This window comes from Papaver somniferum, chromosome 5 (assembly GCF_003573695.1).
Source record: "Papaver somniferum cultivar HN1 chromosome 5, ASM357369v1, whole genome shotgun sequence".
In the NCBI taxonomy this organism is placed as follows: Eukaryota; Viridiplantae; Streptophyta; class Magnoliopsida; order Ranunculales; family Papaveraceae; genus Papaver; species Papaver somniferum.
Window position 1 is genome coordinate 137,071,284 of NC_039362.1, and position 19,251 is coordinate 137,090,534.

General features: G+C 36.5%; 1 protein-coding gene, 1 long non-coding RNA gene and 1 pseudogene across 3 annotated transcripts; all 3 read left to right on the forward strand.

Moving 5' to 3' along the window:
- The first annotated feature begins 3,383 nt into the window (after nucleotides 1-3,383).
- LOC113282851 lies at nucleotides 3,384-8,090 on the forward strand (annotated as a pseudogene).
- A 264-nt stretch (nucleotides 8,091-8,354) lies between these two features.
- On the forward strand, nucleotides 8,355-11,711 carry LOC113282852 (aspartate carbamoyltransferase, chloroplastic-like). Of its 2 annotated transcripts, XR_003327194.1 has the most exons (8): nucleotides 8,355-8,521; nucleotides 9,493-10,037; nucleotides 10,139-10,278; nucleotides 10,497-10,670; nucleotides 10,827-11,063; nucleotides 11,155-11,324; nucleotides 11,491-11,546; nucleotides 11,654-11,711. XR_003327194.1 is itself a non-coding variant. In XM_026531960.1 (6 exons), exons 2-6 carry the CDS (start codon nucleotides 9,494-9,496, stop codon nucleotides 11,260-11,262), a joined length of 1,203 nt encoding a protein of 400 aa, XP_026387745.1. In that variant the 5' UTR covers nucleotides 8,355-8,521; nucleotide 9,493; the 3' UTR covers nucleotides 11,263-11,443. The 2 variants fall into 2 exon arrangements, 1 of the variants encoding a protein (XP_026387745.1); XM_026531960.1 differs by lacking the exons at nucleotides 11,491-11,546; nucleotides 11,654-11,711 and having other exon boundaries at nucleotides 11,155-11,443.
- A 5,298-nt stretch (nucleotides 11,712-17,009) lies between these two features.
- LOC113282853 lies at nucleotides 17,010-18,843 on the forward strand. The gene is made up of 2 exons (XR_003327195.1): nucleotides 17,010-17,979; nucleotides 18,123-18,843. It is a non-coding gene; the product is annotated as an uncharacterized LOC113282853 (long non-coding RNA).
- Nucleotides 18,844-19,251: the final 408 nt, after the last annotated feature.

A 19,251-nucleotide genomic window follows, 5' to 3' on the forward strand; every position in this document is an offset into this window, starting at 1 on the left:
ATTAAGGTTAGAGGATATCCCGGACATCATGGACATGATGAATACTAGACATAGAGTAACATTGTCCTTTCACTGGGCAAAAGAGATAGAAATACCGCCATTTGTGTTGAAGATATGAAAATCCTTAAAAACTTCAAACCTTTTTATCAAGATGTTGTGCAAGGAAGATTATAAGTGTGCTTTTATGCTGATTACCAAGGAAACAATGGTGATGTACCTTACATGTTTGCTTGGGCAAAAATTGATCTTCACCTCAAACAATCTCGATTGAAGTTGATAATCTCCGCAGTATCTTCTCCCAGCTCACAGAGGGGTACCTGCAAAACAAATACTTCGACGCTCAAGTTAGCCTCAAGTATTTTCCAGGTGAGTTTTTTAGGGTTTGATCGCATACCTTTGTGTTGCTTAAAACCGATTACTTATAGGGAGGAACCCTAACTGATAAGGATTGAGATCTCTATTTTGCGCTGCCTTATCTAATAACTCGTCAAGAGTTCATTCTGCGATAAGTATGAAGAGTTTTAGGATGCCACGGTTTCGCTTAAGTGGACCCATATTCAATGAATTCTAGAGGAAAATACTGGGTACACACATCGCCCCCTCTTAAGCTCCAACTTGTTGAGGGGTTAAGAAATTTGTCTGAGTGATCTAGTCATCTCCATTAGCTATGTAGTTGAGAACCATGTCGCCCCCATTTGCAGCTGTTGTAGCTGATTTGGAGTATGGTGTATTTGCTGCCACTACTTGCACGCAAGTGCGATTTTCATAAGAATGACGAGACACTTCCTTGCCCTCAAATATTTTCATCACCACAAAAACCTGTACCACTATATCTAGTGCAAAAGCATAAAATCAATCAAAAGATTCAAATGCAAGATGGTTTCCGAGATGGGATATATGTAAGGAGTCGTTGGACGCAGATTTGTACGTACGTGCCATTCCCTGTATATTAGTGTCCGCATCTGCACATCTTTCAATAAGAGATATTTTGATGACTCATGCCAATGACCAAACACCGTAGATACGAGGAGTTCATGAAAACAGAAATGGACAAGGCAATAAGATTTGATAAATTCTTATACACAAGATGATTATAGCCCACGATAGTGTCCTCTGGACTGATTCTTTCGAAGTGTCCTGGATCCACAGGTCTACCACCGTCTAATATACACTTAATTTTCGCCCCCACTAGCATGCAGCTTATGAAGTAAATTTGTGCATTATAGGGTGACTACGCAAATGTCATCGAGTTGGAGCCCAGGATTATAACAGTATACTCTCGCTGCATTTTGGTCCTCAAAATTTTGTAAAGAAAATGTCGTGGGCTTGCACCCATGCTAGCTCTCAATAAAGAAACTAATCCTGTGCGTTGGACACATGTTGCAGTTGCTTTTGTTGTTAGATGCGTGGCTGAGCGGATCTCATAGGTTTTTGGTTTTCCTTGATCCTCCTTAGTGTGAAGCTGCAAAAGAGAGATGCCATCCGCCCCGGTGCGTTCATAGCTACACTTTCATGGATTTGATAGCGTTGTGCTTGAGCAGCGTGGGAAGTATAAGACGACTGCTCCTCTTGCAATTTTATGCATAGTGTGAGTTGTTCTATTTTCTTCTCCGTGTCTGGTATCGTAAAGACAACATGCTACGTCCAGCACTCTGCAATGAACGGAAAACAACCACAAAACCATTACAAGGGTGTCAACATCATGGCGTAAAAATAACAATTAAAATTGAGCTACATCTTGAGTGAGCTGCGGACATTTACACCGTACTGAACTAGATGTTTAGTATTGCCTATCGGGATAAAGTAAAAGTGATCTTATTGTAGCCATTCAGTGCACATGAACGGAAAAAGAGCAAGCTACTCCTTGTAGAAAGGATTAATTTTAGAATGACTCCACCCACAGTCATAAGAGACGGTAAAATGTCCAATATGAACAACTAGTAAAAAATCAATTACTTATTGTCCTAATGATGTACAAACAAAGATAGGTGTAGATATACACCGTGGGCTTCTTTTGTTTTCCTTAAGCATTAGTACTGACAATTTAGAGTTACTACTATGAAGATTACATATTAGACAGCGTGCATAAATATATACTTCTACCACATTGAATATCAAATACTCCTTCTCTTCTTTTTTAATAGACCACTTTTGTTTTTAGCGAAATTTAAGGAAATTAAAAAAATTAATCATTGAAAGTGGTCTTTATGACACTTGTCAATAAAAGAAGTGAAGTGAAATGGTCTCCGTGACACTTGTTAACAAAAGAAGTAAAGTAAAGTCGTCCACATGACACTTGTCACCAAAAAAAGTTAAGAAAAAAGTGGTCCCAAAAAATTAAAGTAACGTTTGACTTTTCCAATTAAGAAACTGACATATTTTTTTGAAACTTTTATTTATAAAAATTGGCGGGAGGGAGTAGATATTTTATGTTAACGCTTATTTCAAATCATAGAACCACGATGTGAAGTTTCCACTAGGGATCGCTATATAAACCCCAACAAAAGTTATTGAGTATGATCGGCAATAAGTAAAGATCTCATTTATATGAGGTGCCCTGTTATCAACCCAAAATATAGATAACCAACAAATAAAAAGACAGAGAAACGCAAACCCAATCTACGCATGAGAAGAAGGAGATGAGCAATCAGCGATCATGCATGGATTATATTCCGTCTGTGTTTGATCCACGGTAGACCATTGAAAACATGACTTCTTGAATCGATGCAAGAATAAATTTATCCCTTTAGTCGGCGGCAAAGATGTTTGGGTAAAAATTGATCTTCACCTCAAACAATCTCGATTGAAGTTGATGATCTCCGCAGTATCTTCTCCAAGCTCACAGAGGGGTACCCGCAAAACAAATACTCCGAAGCTCAAGTTACCCTCAAGTATTTTTCAGGTGAGTTTTTTAGGGTTTGATCACATATTTTTGTGTTGGTTAAAACCGATTACTTATAGAGAGGAACCCTAACCGATAAGGATTGAGATCCCTATTTTGCGCTGCCTTATCTAATAACTCGTCAAGAGTTCATTCCGCGATAAGCATGAAGAGTTTTAGGATGCCACGGTTTCGCTTAAGTGGGCCCATATTCAATGAATTTTAGAGGAAAATACTGGGTACACACAATGTCATTTTAGTCAATGTAAATGAAATAAATAGAACCCTAAACTCAAAAACTTTCAAGCCTGTGTCCGGACTACAATCTCCTGTCTCCAACTTACTGGCATGGAGATATTTTGGAAATTTTAAGTTGTAAGTTGAACCCCAACCAAACCCTGCTTCTCTTTAAAGCTGGTCAGGCTCTTCAATATTGCATATAGTTGCATATATCCGACATAAGCTCTGCCTATTTTTCTTTACTCTGCCTATTTTTCTTTAGAGAAAATATTCCAATATTGCTTTTTTATTCCATTTCCCTATAATGAATTTTTCAGAATTTAGAGTAATTTACATGGGCGGGCACCCCGTCAAGCCCTAACCTAACCATAAGGTCCATACGTTTCTCTTCTACTCGAACTCGACTGGACAGCCACGAGCAGACCTCCACCGCCAAAGTCTTAAACCCCATACGGCCATACCCACTTCTTCCTCTCTAACAACAACCATCAGTGCCACCATTTTCAGGTGTAAGAAGGTATGTTAAACCGTATTACTTTCCCATTCTTCTTTAATCCTGAAAATGTGTTTAAGTTTAACAAATTTGAAAGTTAGTGTTTTATAAAATTGAATCTTTTTGGGGGGATTTCTATAAAATTAGGGTTAATTAGATTGTTTTAGATAGTAGGTTAGGTTAATTTTGATAATAGGGTTTGGGTTTAATTAGGTTTATTCTGCTTTATGGATGGACTGAGCTTGCTTTGAGTTATTCATGTGTGGATTGGCATATTCCTTGCGTTCTTTCTCTACTCTAATATTGTACCCCTATTGTTCCTTTACCATTTTAGATTTTCCCTGAATTAAAAGTCTAAATGTGATATCAGTTCAAATGTCATTAGGATGAAATGCTAATGTTTTGGATTCCACCCACTTAAAATGCTAATATTTGGCGTGGATGTTATATTGTTTTACATGCTTGTAAAACAAAGATTCAAAAAGAGAATGAAATGCCAGCAAAACATTTTGAATTCCATCAGCTAATCTTTCTTTTGTGCAAGTAATAAGGTGGTAATGGCAGCACCAATTAACTGATGATAGTGTGGTGGTGGCGGCATTTGTAATGATAGTAGTAACTGGTGATGGTAATAGTTGTAGAATCAGATAGCATAGTAGTAGAATGGTTGCACGTTTGAATACACTAATTATACATTGTTTATCTGTATCTAATCAATAAAGATTTATTGCAGGTGCAGCCGTGCATGTAAGTGTTGCTGCTTCAGTGAGCATCTACAGAGAGACTTGTCTGTAGATGTTTCGGAGCAAAAATTCCACAAAGAGAGAGAGCGAGAGAGAGAGAGAGAAGTGAAGAGATGTTTCGGAGCAAATTGACTTGTCTGCTTCGAAGAAATAAAACCATAAACCCATTCTCTTACGTTGGAACCTCCACTTCTTCTTCTAGGGTATCAAATGAACCTTTTCGCCTCTCACACATCTTATTATTTTCATCTAAAACCTCTTGTACATCTTTCACCAGAAATGCTGCTTTCTATGGCTTCAGATCTCTTCACAAGGTTTGTATTATTTCTCTCCACGGAAATACATTTTGATTTGTTGAATCTGCTAGTGATGTGGGTTATGTTCTTTATCGGGTGATTAGGGTCTGGTTACTCGTTGTTGTTTTTTTCATTTCCCAATCTAACTATTGTCACTCACATATTAGACTCTTGTAAAGTCCAGCAACGGAGATTAATGGATGTCAATACACAAACACTGAAGAAGTTCCATAAGAAACCCCTGACTTTTTTCTTGTGCATAACATTGGCCATATAACATGTGTTATGCTCAATGCGGTCAGTAGTTAGTCAAGTACAACCGAACACTAAACTGGACCAGCTTCATATACCTAGACCTTGATTATCAAAAAGCCTCAGTCCTCAACTGTAAACTATCTTTTAGATTTTGTTCAGAAACCCGTCTTTTCGCCAATAGTGTTTTTGTTTTGTTTACACAACCATTGCATTGCTCACTGTGAAAATACAGTTGACATAAATATAATTTCTTAGTTTATATAATTTCACTGTTTGGCTGCAATCGCGTTGGTTATATGTAGATGATGTATTTTTACACCATTTAAATTGAATTTGTAGTTTCATTGTGTTACCTAATGTTTTAAAGAAATTCAAGCAAATTTACTTGTTAAGTGAGTAGAACGGTGCCCCCCTGATCCCGTCTGTTTAAGATAGCACCCATGCGTCCTATTTAATCTTGTGCCTCTGATTATGTCCCTAGGATGGGAATTGCAACCTGTTCTGTCGTAAAGAGTAGCTTGCTAGCATTTTTTTTTTTTTAGTTTATTGGCAGACTGGCTGAAAGACATTAATGTACTTTCAGGGATTTTCTTTTCCATCTTCCAGGAGAATGTGCACAGCTGCTTCCATCTCTCCTTCAGCTAAGGAAGGAGTAAAGTTACTAGTTACCGCAGGACCTCATGCTCAGAAAATGGTTGGGATTTGGCTTTTTGGGTCAGCTGCATGGGTGTTTAGTATGGTGATACTTGGTGGGGTTACACGGCTGACCCGCTCAGGTTTATCTATGACTGACTGGAAATTCACTGGTGGTCTCCCTCCTATATCTGATGAAGAATGGCTGGTTGAATTTGAAAAATATAAGCAGTCTCCTGAATATAAGCGGTTAGTTTCGGCATTGCCATTTTTTCCTTCTTTTTTCGAACTAGCATTTGAAATGAAACCTTGAATTACTTTAAGCTGCAGCGGATACATTTGTAGAATTTCTTTGTTTATTCTTTCTGGCATAGCACATTTTACACCTGTTGCTCTAGACCTATAGCCCCGCATTTTTGAGAGTGAGTCTTACACCCTGCATTGACAAGCCATGACTTTATTTTTTACCTTCGACCATACATGTATACGTAGAACATCTCTTGTCAAAAGGATCTATGTACTTGATAATACATATGGGTAATCCATAACTGAGCAGTATAATTTCATGATGTCATGCTATGTCAAGTAGAACTAAGAGATTTGCTATCTTATGGTTTGTCTACAGAGTAAACAGAGGGATGAATATTGAGGATTTTAAATTCATATATTGGATGGAATATGCACATCGCATGTGGGGAAGGGGTTTGGGTATCATGTTTGCTCTGCCATTTTCTTATTTTGTTCGTAAAGGATACATGACTGTCCAACTTGGTGTGAGACTTTCTGCTCTATTTGCACTTGGTGCGGGGCAGGGATTCATTGGCTGGTGGATGGTTAAAAGTGGTTTAGAGGTAAGAAGCATCATCTTTTATTTATTTTCAATTTTGTGCTGATCAGTGTTTTGGTATTGAGTGTTAGTTTGTGGAAGTAACACGTATGTACCTGTCTATGTAGGAACCTGCTTCTGAATATATGCAGCCAAGAGTAAGCCCTTACCGCCTTGCAGCTCATCTTACCTGAGCATTTGGTATATATTGTGGCCTTCTCTGGACTGGTCTATCAGTTGTAATGCCTGAACCACCTAGTGATACTGTAGCTTGGGTTCGTGGGGCTGCTAAAATCAGGAGACTTGCCATTCCTGTTAGCTTTGTTGTTGGAATTACTGCCATTTCAGGAGCCTTTGTTGCAGGGAACGATGCGGTATGAAGAAGTACTTGCTTGCTCATGTTCTGTTTTCGTCTTTTATAACTGTACGATCGATAAATCTAGCAGTGGTTGCACAAAAACATGCCAGCTTCATGAACATATTTTTCTATGTCAAGCTTTTTCTAGCTGAGACTTCTGATTACTCGATTTGTTTGCTTGTATTGAACGGGTATACTCATGCTTGATTGCTGTTGTTTGGCAGGGTCATGCTTTTAACACTTTCCCCAAGATGGGTGATACATGGATTCCAGAGGATATCTTGAGTATGGAACCTATAATGCGCAACTTTTTTGAAAATACTGCTACTGTGCAGGTAACATATCCTTTGCCTCAGTCACAAACGCCAAGTCCTGTATTAGATGTCATTGTTGCCTGTTTGTGTTTGTCTGTGCATATCGTTTCTGAGCTGATTATATTGAGTCAAACCTATCTGATTATATAATTTATATAGAGTAGAACCAATTGATAAACATACTCTCTATAACAGTGTAATACATAATTATTCAAAGAAACTGTTGGTGAAAATAATAGACAAAGGATGATTTAGTCTGAGTACAGCATTCTTACTAGTCGTACGTTTGTTTTTCAATTCTTACAATATATTCATTGTGTCTTGACAATTTTTACAGTTCGACCATCGTATTCTTGCAACTGCAACACTGCTATCAATTAGCGGTTTGTGGTGGGCTACACGTAAATTGGACATACATCCTGCTATACGCTCGTTGCTCGGGAGCACGATGGGTATGGCAGCTCTTCAGGTATCTATCTGTGTTTGATCTTGTATAGTTTGTTTGGTGGTTTCCTTTATCCAACGTTACAGCCTTGATAATTTTATAAGTAGGCCTTGATAATTTTGTAAGTAGGCAAATTTTGGTGGATGTAATATTCAACTGAGGTAATTGCTGCAGGTCACTCTTGGAATATCAACACTTCTATCATATGTTCCAGTCTCACTTGGCAGCGCCCATCAAGCCGGAGCATTAACTCTGTTATCACTTATGATACTATTGAGCCATACAGTTCGAAAGCCATCTCCAATCCTTCTAAAATCTTTAAGTTCTTCTGTTACAAGAACAGCTAATGCTGTTAGGTCATAGTTTCTGTTTCCTGTTAAATTATTCATAATGTGTATTCAACCATTCACTTTTGTAATCCCCATGTCTTCTGCTTCCTCCTTCACGTTCTTGGTTGAACTCTGGCTTGATCTTTTAGTTAGTGGAAATTGCCTGAAGTGCCCAAGAGATTAGATGTTGGGAAGAAAACTTTCACTTGCTCTAAAATTGATTGATCTAAATAATACTATATCCATCTCAGCGAGGGGTGATGGGTTTTTGTGCACATTCTTTACGTGAACACTTTACGCTCTTAACTAGAAAAATGAAGGGCCAAAATATGCCCTCCGATTGGAACATTGAACAGTGCCATATTTCCGTTCACCGGCCGTCCCGTCGGAAAAAGAAAAAGAAAAAAAAACATTCCCTATTTTCATTCCGAAATTATATCTTATTAGTAGCAGACTAGCAGTCAGTAGTACCAAAAACCCTACCCTGTCAGACACTTTTCTTTGAAGGTAAAACCTTTCCTCTTTCATCTTCTTCTTCATTTGGATTTTCTTTTCCTTTGAATTTCTTACCTACTGTTTTACTTCTTCTCAATCATCTCAAACTCTCTCTCTCTAGGGTTTTTCTGTGGGTGATTCCTTTCTAGGGTTTTGGAAACTGAAGAGAGGAAGCTTTTGGGTTGAAAGTTGCTGCTATCTCAAGCTTCGAAGGTGAGATTTATATGTCTAGCTAGCTAAATATCTTGTAGATTGAATTTCTTGAATATTTTGTTGGATTATTATAGCCCTAAGTTTTGAATTTGGGAAAAGTAATTCCATTATTGTAGTGTCCTGTATCCTAGTGTTGAGAAAATTAAACCTTAACTCATGATGACTAATTGTACCTTATAGTTTCAAACCTTTTTTTGAGAGTAATCCTGATTCGAATCTGAAAACCTTTGATCTGACAATGTATATCTATGGCTTGTTCTGAATAACTAAAAAATTCTAAAACACTGTATGAAACATTCAAACATGGTATTCATGTTTCTTTCCAAATGTTTTAGAATTTGTTATCAGTTATTCTTTTTAATTCTCATTCAAACTTACTTTAGTTCGTATAGCTTTGGAATTTTGTTCACTTCAATTTGGAATGGATTAAATTTTGGGAGATGCAGGAAATCCCAAGTGAGTTCATCTGAGGGTACCTCATTTAGGATTCTAAGTTTCTTTGATTACAAAGAAGCTTATAGACTGATTTAGGGAATCTTGATGGAATAGATTTTCCAAGTTTTGGAGCCTTAACAAAGAGATGGAAGTAAATCTATTTTTGACTTCTACGGTAATGCTTTTTGTAGAATAATGCTTTTTTAAGAACCTAATATAGTGTGATAGATCATATTATGTTTGTATGTTTTGTTCTTTCAAATTATCTGTGCGGCTATGCAAGTAAACATAATATGTCCTAGGAAAGTCGTTCAAACATTGTTGTTACCTAGTTCAAGCCTTCAAGGTTTAAGCTTACAGTTATACATCTGTTTTTTTCCCCTGGTAAATTATATTTCAGTATTTTACGTCCATTGTATTAGTAATCATTTCTGATTTCATGTTTTCCACCATCTTGTTAAAATTTTGAGAGTAAATTCTGTATTGGGGCGAATGTCCAAATTCTAACCCTTAATTTGGTTTGCTCATGTGATCAGCATGTCTCTATCAACTTCTCTTTCCACCTGTACAGCACAACGGGTTGTTCCTAAATCAGCAAAATGCTACCGAGAATGCTCCTATACAAATTTCACCCCTAATCAATCAGTTCTTTCAAAACCGCTTCACAGTAATGACAGAGCACTGTCAAGTCTGTCCCTCACTATGAATTCATCAAAATGTCAAGGAAACGGAAAAATCTTACGTAGTGGTGGATTCCAGTGCCATGCTTTGGACATAAAATCACCTTCTTCATTTTTAGCTGGGGAGAAGTTTCAACTCGATGATGTCATAGAGGCTCAGCAGTTTGATTTAGATATCTTGAATGCCATTTTTGAAGTTGCTCGTGAAATGGAAAATATTGAGAAAAGATCAGGCCAAAGCGAAATTTTGAAGGGATATCTAATGTCGACTCTCTTTTATGAGCCATCAACAAGGACCAGGCTTTCTTTTGAATCTGCTATGAAACGATTGGGTGGTGAAGTTTTAACAACAGAAAATGCACGGGAGTTCTCCTCAGCAGCAAAAGGAGAAACACTAGAAGGTAGTTCTCTTTATATTTTTATTTCTTTGCTTGAAGCGTCTAAATTTTTTATTTGTCATTACGCATAGCATTTCATTCTCACCTTGGATCTCGACTTGTAGATACAATACGAACTGTAGAAGGATACTCGGATATAATTGTAATGAGACACTTTGAAAGTGGTGCTGCTAGAAGAGCAGCTGGAACAGCTAGCATTCCTATTATCAATGCCGGGGATGGTCCAGGACAACATCCAACGCAAGTATGTATATCATTCTGCTTGGAGTTGTTATCCCTAATTCCATATTCTTTAAGTGTAGTACTTGCCATGTATTTCATATTGGAACATGCCATTGCATATTGACTTGGAAATCTAATGTAGAATCTTTACTTGACCATTTGTACTGTCATATCACTAGTGTAGAGCTAAATTACCTTCATGGCTTCATGTCTAAGAATAAATCTTGTGAAAACATACAGGCACTTTTGGATGTGTACACTATCGAAAGAGAGATAGGCAAACTGGATGGCATTAAAGTTGGTTTGGTTGGAGATCTTGCTAACGGAAGAACAGTACGATCACTGGCTTATCTACTTGCAAAATACCGCGATGTGAAAATATACCTTGTCTCTCCAGATGTAGTAAAGATGAAGGTATGTGTGACCATATAAGAGCAAAATTAATCATGCTTCCAGTATCTGAATGTGAAATAAATAATAGCTGCAGATATCTAATTTAAACTTCCTTTACATTTTGCAAGAGTTTGTTACTAGAAAACCCGGAAAGAGTTAATATGTTTTTTGCTGTAGGATGACATAAAAGACTATCTGACATCAAAGGGAGTTGAATGGGAGGAGAGCGCAGATTTGATTGAAGTGGCTTCTAAATGTGATGTGGTCTATCAAACACGTATCCAAAAGGAACGGTTTGGGGAGAGGATTGATCTGTACGAGGAAGCTAGAGGGAAATACATTGTGGATAGGACAGTGTTGGGTGTGATGCAGAAGCATGCTGTAGTTATGCATCCCCTTCCAAGGCTTGATGAGGTAAGCATATGGATATTGTCTATAACCCTCATCATCTTTTTCATCTTATCTTAAATAATTTTGATTGCTTATGTATGTTACTGCTGAACAGATAACTGTAGATGTTGACGCGGATCCAAGAGCTGCCTATTTTAGACAAGCGAAAAATGGTCTTTATATTAGAATGGCTCTTTTGAAGCTTCTACTTGTTGGATGGTGAAGTGTAGAATTCCCACCTTAAGATTTTGATAGTGTTGCTTACCGAATCTTGTTTATGCACAGGTAAACGAGGTTTTTGATAGGTAAAAAAATAAGAGGATAATTTGCACTTTACTGTTTTCTTTTGGCTTCAACTAAGTCGAATGAGTAAGCAAACCAGTGAGCAAAAGAATTTTATCTGATTCTTCAACTTCAACATTATACTGCATTTTTTTTCTTTGTATCGTAGCCAATGATCAAACACCAGCTCAGTTGATGTAGAAAAAAGCTCCGACACCAGGCCAGGTTTGTTACCTACTTTTTTTTTCACCAAACAAATGTGTTGAGGTTTCATTGGTTTGCAGACCATGTTAGACCCTAATTAGAGAATAATTAACTCTTTAATCTTGAAGATGGCATTATCTTATGAAATGGCTGTGAGATCACATCTACAATACTGCATTTGGCTTTTCGTCAACTACCCAAAAACCATCAGTGAGTAGTAGTAACTGCAAAAAAAATTAAGAAACGTCAACAAAAATGGCCGCCGCGGCTGGACCACCATCATCAACTCAAACACCGATTCAATGGCACTCCCGGAAAACCCTCCATATTCGCAGAATCCGTGTAGCTGTACCAGCTGATGTCCCTTTTATTCACAAATTGGTCCATCAAATGGCAGAACACACTTATTTGAAGCAAGCGAAGAGAAACTAAGCACAACTCTTTTCAGCTCACCCCCTTTCAAATCGTTCACTGTTTTCATTCTTGAAGTTTCAAGATTACCGTTTCCGAATGATCAACATTCTGTTTCCAAGTTGAATCTGATGTTGTTGTTGCTGGTTTTGCTTCGTTTTTCCCAAACTATTCAACATTTTTTAGCAAAACCGGTGTTTTAGATTGAAGATTTATTTGTTACGGGAGGAAAGGGTTTGGGAAAATGTTATTATCTGTTTTAGCTGCACAAGCTGTAAAAATAAGGTATGGACGTGTCGAATGGTGTACTTTGGATTGGAACACTAAGGCGGGTTCCTATGGGGGTCGCAAACTGGCTAGTTTTTCAATTTTTCACCCACTATGGAGCTGGCAAACCAGCAAACTGGCCTGGCTAAGTGGCAAATTCTCTACCAAGCGATCGAGTCTCGACCGCTCGGTTGACACTACAACGAACAATCGATTCTCGCCAGCTAGTGATGTAGACTCGGCAGCTCAATGTATCCCATCCAACAATCCTCAATTCATCAACTTATAAATACAAAATTTCAATTTCATTTCAACTCATATCATTTCTTCAATCTGCATTCTTCACTCCACAAACTCAATATGTCAGTTCGCGGTCGCAAATTTAGCTTAGCTGAAGATGAATGCATTTGCAGGAATTATGTTCTTGTTAGGCAAAATCATGTTAATGGTGTACATCAACACCAACAACATACTGTATGACAAAATATATTTCAGAGATTTCAAGAAGAAAAATTGAACCTGAATAATCGAGATGCAAATTCTTTGTGTCATTACTTCCAAGTAATCATTAAGGAAGTGAACTTGTTTGTTGTTGCACTTATTCAAGGCAATCAAAACCGAGTAAATGGTCAAAACGAATTTGATGTGCAGCAAATGTGTCGGGTTGAATGGTGCAAGAGAGTGTGAAAATATTTTCAATTCGGTAGTTGTTATCAAATCTTGAGAGTGTTTCCCAAATATGATGCATTTAGATTAACGATTGTATGATGCATTTAATCTTAATCAAGATTTAAATTTATTATCAAATCTTAATTAAGTTATGTTGAATTTTAAGATATTATTAACATATAAACTAGTGCATCTTTCATTAAGTTTCATGATCTAATATTCGAATTTTAATTTACATAAGTGCCTCTTTCATAAATCTAGATAATTAGCTATAAAATAGACATTCATATCTTACAATAAAGACATAAAAAAAATTTAGGGACAATGTTCTTCATCTCGTTTATCTTCTTCATTTCACCAAACTTCCAATCAATGCGCTCACAATCGGAGTTTCCTTTGTTTGTCTTCTTCTTTGCCTTGAACTTTTCATTGCATTTTCTTAGTTGCACGTTCGATTTGGTTAATATCCAAAACTTATAGACTTATTTTGGTTTTTACCCATTTCTTTATAACTGTCACATATCTTACTAACAACGGCTTCAAGCACCAATCCCAAAAAATCAAGCTGGGTAGCTAAGCCAGATTGGGTTTTAAATTTTCGTCATTTGAAATATTTTGGAAGAAAAGATAGAAAACATTTTGCATAAAAATTTTGGTGTAAATTTTTTTTTTTTTGAAATTCACATTTTTAAAACGATAGAGAATGAACCGTTGGAGGTTGAATACTCACCGAATGGTAGAGACTACCCCATAGTCGATCGAGTCTCGATCGCTAGTCTTTCCCATAGTGGCGCGGCCAGTTTGCCAAGACAGCTGGCATGGCATATTGAAATGACGAGGGTACCCAAGTACACCACAATCTTTTCGCTTCAACCTATAAGTCATACCAAGTGTGATCGTCTATGGACAAAGTCGAGAGAATACAACAACAAGGTATAAACTTGATAATAGTTAATATTAAATCATTGCTCGGTGATAAGTGCATAATTCATATGATTTTAGTGTCATTCCATACTTGCTTTAGCTATTATTCTTGCATATTTTCGTATTATTACTCTCGTTTTCTCTTATTTTCCTCTGATAGGTGATTCATCCAAAAAGAAGCTACAAAGTGCTGAAAAGAGCTATTAAGAGAAGTATTTTAAGTATCCAAGTACCAAAGTCCAAGAGAAGTGGAAGAAGTACGACGAAAAGGAGCAAAACTCTCAAAATCAAGAGACATGCCAAATACAGATCTTATCTCATTCAAATTAAGGATTTCTCATCACCATCTTGAAGATAATTGAAAGATAAAAAGAATTCAAAAAGAATGAGGTCATTCCGAGTTCGGATGAAGAAGTTGTGGCCAAAAAAGTTTTTATCAAATACCGAAGACAGTGAAGTCCGCGAACTGGGTTCGCAGACTTAACTCCAAAAATATCTGCTGGAATTTAAAGTTTGCGGACTGGGTTCGCAAACTTAGCAAGTGGAAAACGTGTATGCATACATTGGAAAGCCTAAGAGCACGTTTGGTTTCGTTATATCGTGTTTTCAGGTCGGGTACTTGATGGCCAAGCAATGTAAACCTATAAAAAGGTATTAGGTCATAGAATCTATCATCTCATATTATACCTTGTTCTTCATTAATATTAGGGTTTACCCCTTTAGGAGGAAACTGGGTAATTGTGTAATCATGAGAAACTAAACCTTTGTTGATTAAGGATTTATTCAATGTTCTAAGCGAGAAGCTTCATTAATAATACAAATCTATTGAGAGTTTTTATCATCATCGTTTGTATTTATCATATCTAGGATTTATGAATGATTCTTAGATTGATTTGGGATGCATACTAGATTAGTCTATTGATCGTTCTATTGCTAGTGGAAGTTATGAGATAAGTAATAGTCGATTAACTCTCTACACAAGTAGAAATCGCGAGACCTTACAGAGGGATTCTGTGGAGGAATCGTGTGTGAAGACAACACCAGAAAGTAAACCTTGATCTAAGAGTTTAACTATTGGAATCAACCTAAATTCATAAAGCTTAAGGCGTTCGTTTGGATTACACCTTGAGTGATATACTACTTGTTGGTTCGTTGGATAGAATCTGGTAGTCGAGAACTTCTGTATCCAGTGATTGAAGGAGTTTTGGGGATAACACTGATCTAGCTGTTATTCTACGGTTGGTGATGAATGGTTCTTACGAACGATAAATAAGTATTCTAATCCTGTTAACGCTTGGTAACGGCGAAGGATTCCTTAACCATCCTTTTCTTCTTTATTGTCTTTCTATTTATCTTACAACCAAAATCCCCTATTGTTATTTACTTTATCTTGCTGATCAAATAACCTATCAATTACACAGCTCTCTGCGGGAACAATCTCTTACTACCGCTATATTACCAGTTAATTAGTGGAAAATATCTTTATTAATTTGTTGCATTAACGACATGCATCACTCGGTTCAACCCACCAAGTATTGGTATGCCAAGTTTGATCGTCATATTTTAGTATCAAAACTCACTAAAGTTGCTTTATTAACTGTACTAGAGACCAACTTCGTTTGGGTTAGACTAGAAAGTCTAGGAATGTTGAGACATACAAGTATTACTTTGAAGATCGTGAAGACATATCGACTACAATGAAGACATCATCCTTCCACTTGAGGTATTGTGATACTAACTTGACTTGTTTCCATTCCTATCGTTGCTTTCAAGTCGTTTAAAATTAAAAATCTAACATGCGAGGTTATATTCAATACTCTAGTATTAGACTTGGTCATTTTAGTATGATTAAAGTGTCAAGTATGAATATTTGATTATGAAGTATAACATTTATCTTTTGAACTTCGTAAATGTGACATCGACATAATATATGTAACTCGTTACTTGATTACGTATTAGATATAGGTGTGATTTCATCCTAGAAAACTATGTTTGATTATATATGTTTAAAGGAAGTACATATATACGAAACTTTTTTCGTAATCGAGAGGAAATCAATAGGCGTTTTGGTCCAGTTTTCATTGAAGAATATATTGGATGACTAATTCAAATCCTAGGTAATAACTTTGGTATAACCGATCTTGACTTATGTTGAGAACGATGGTAAAACCGATCTTTACCTAGTTTTGGATATGAGGTAGAACCGATCCTGACTTATGTTGAGAACCTTGGTAGAACTGATGCTTACCTATTTTGGGATACATGGTAGAACTGATCCTAGCTATTGTTAGGAGTCATGACAGCCGATCCTTACTTACATTGAGATACTTGGTAGAGCCGATTCTAGCTATTGTTAGGAGTCATGGTAGAACCGATCCCTACCTATATTAGGTGACTTGGTAGAACCTATCTTAACCTATGTTAGGAGTCATGATAGAACAGGTCCCAAGAGAAAAACCGATCCTTTATATTCACATATTACTTTACAGTTTTGCGTGAGTTTGGATTTAGGGTTTGCCAATTAGGAAAGTTCCAGATGTCGACATAATTTGGACATGAGTATGATTCTTATCTTTTATTGTCCAAAGATATTCCTTGATATTCAAGGTGATCCCAATCCGAAATATTGAGAATCTTTTAATTAAGTATTTTAGATTATATGCTTTTGATTTTCCATCAAATCAAAACATATCTCTTGGAAAATTATATTAGTTAAGCGCTAAACTAATATCAGATATTCTCGAATGAAAGATTTAGATTACAGGTCGGATATTAGTCGGAAATAGGAAAACCGAAATTAGGTACTTATTGCATATCTTGAGAATTGGTCTATAAATAGTTGAATTTACATTTCTAACAAACTATCCTAAGAGCCAGGCAAACTTCACGTATGTTTTTTCTGGTGGAGTCAACTATCTGGAGAGGAAAGTACCCTAATTATTCGAAATCTCTTTCGACCGCTCGTTTAAAGATATATGTGGGATCAATAAGCTCTACGAGTACCATTGGTGGGAACTATATAATTGCATTGTTATTTTAGTTTTTGATTATTGATTTGATTGACGAATGGTTGTTTAAACTTTGATTGCACCTAGTTTGAATATTTTTGAGAGCATTCTCTGTTGATATAAGGGTCACTCAAACTAGATCAAAGTATTGATGGGATCTTTGAACTGTTGTTAGATATAAAGACAACTGGAGATCATCTATTGTTAACAGACGCCATTTTGCGTGTGATCGATCATAATAGATTCAAGTTTGTGGTGTGCAGGTACATAAGAAGGAAACTGGGAACAAGAAGATTTTTCTTATTGGTTTTCGTATCTCATGATTTTTGTACACATCTTGATCGGCTTGGATCCGATTTAGATTATATTTATCTGATCATAAAATCGTTTAGATCGGAAACTATAAAGTGTTATCAAGGAAACCAGATTTTCTTCTCAGGGAACCCTCTGCGGATAACTCCAAATCAATTCAATAAGGTCGAGGATTTTATATTTCTCTTTCATTTTCTCTTCTTCTTCTTTCTTCTTTTTATTTCTCTCTTCTCTTCTCTGCTTCTCTTGTTCTTCGGTCGAGTGAGGATTTGAGAAATCAATTTAGTGACTGGGAGATCGAATAAAGAGGGGAAGGATTATGTAGTAATTGTTGGTGGTGGTGTTCGATTGGTGTTTGAAGAAGATTAAAAGAAATATGAATCCGGAAGAAACAGAACTAGGGTTTTAGTTAGATTCTGAATTGGACGGGAATTGGTTGGTTTGCAGAGTTGCTAGTAGATGAAGTACGATCGGGTTATTGTTTAATTGATTTTCTGAAGTTGATTCGATAAGTATTGAAGAACTAGGGTTTTTCTTATATAATTGAATCGACTACAGATTTAGAAGGTGGGTTTAATTTGGAAGATACAGATTGATTTATAAATGGGTTTTGTGTATTAATAACAAAGAACAACATTTGGTATTCAATTTACGATTCATAGTGAAGAAAAAGTAAATTAGGGTTTCGTGTTCTTCCCCAAATTAGAAGTTAGGGTTTCTGAGTAATTGAGGATGGAAATCAAATTAGTTAAGAGATGGGTTTGGATGATTGAGAGGATTATAGTGGAGTTGCTAGTGAAATCTTAATCTCAAATGATGAAATTGGTGCTGAGATTGATTGAAGTCTGGAAGACGAGAAAAAGGTAAATTGAATTAGTTTTCTTGTTGATGTTTTTATAATTATATGAAATTGATTACGAATTTAAGAAATTAGAGATTGATCTTGTTATAATTTGGATGTTGTGAACTGTTGGTGTTGAAGTTGATGGAGATAAATTGAGTGCAGGTTATTATTTGTGTCTGAGGTTTTGGAAAACTGCTGGGTTGCTTTGGCTGTGTTTGTGTTGGTAGTAATGTGATGAGATGGAGGAAAGATTAAATTATAAATGGAGGTTGAGTGATTGTGTTAAGGAATTATAACATGAGTTAATGAATGAGTGTTGTTTGAGTTGCAGTTGAGGATGATGTGTCTGGGAGTTCTTATTATTGTTATGATGATTGTGTTGGTGGCCATGTAATAAGGAATTGAGCTGTAATGAAGCTCATATGTATGGAGTATGAGTTATATGTAATTGGAATTGTAATTAGTAATGTTTTGATTTAAGGAAATTGATTTGCATAGGTAGGTGTTTGTGCTGAGTTACAAGTTGTAGTGGCGTTGTTGAAGCTACAGGGGATATGAGTGGCTGGTGGAAGTTTAGGAACTGTTTTGAGATATGGAATAAAGTTACAGTTACTACTTGTTAAGCTGGTGGAGATTTCTTTGGAGAGTTTTCTTTGTAGTATTGTTTGCAGATTGTGCAGACATGAATGAAGTGAGTTATAGGAATGAAGGTTTGGTGAGTTTGTGGAGTTGAATCTCTCTTGTAGAAGCTTAGAGATGCAACTGCAAGTAATTAAGCAGTGATTGTGTTTTTAATTTGATTCTAAAGTTTGCTTTTGAATTTATGAATTGAAGTTGTACTTGAGTTATGATTTATGCAAGATTCTTATCCTGAGTTCTTTCAGCTAGCTGAGTCGACCTAGTGTTTCTGACTCAGTCTATCTGACTAAGTCAATCGTGATTCTGACTTACCTGAATCAGTCTTGTTGACCGAGTTCACTCTGTAACCAGGTTTTGACCCGTTTTGACTCAGAGACTTGACCATTGACCCTGGACTTTGCCTTGCCGTGGACTGTTAGTTGACCCCTTTGACTATTATTGACTGTTAGTTGACCCATATGGACCGGGCCTTGTGTAATGGGCTTGTTTAGTGGACTTGGGTTTAGGTTTAGTTTTCTTATTTTGATGTATTGGACCCTTGTGGTCTGAATTAGCCTTTGGCTTCTTCTACAAAGTTGTAGACATTCTTAAGACTTATCTAATGGACTATAGAACCAACCTATTGGATTAGTAAACTCTTAATTATGTTAAA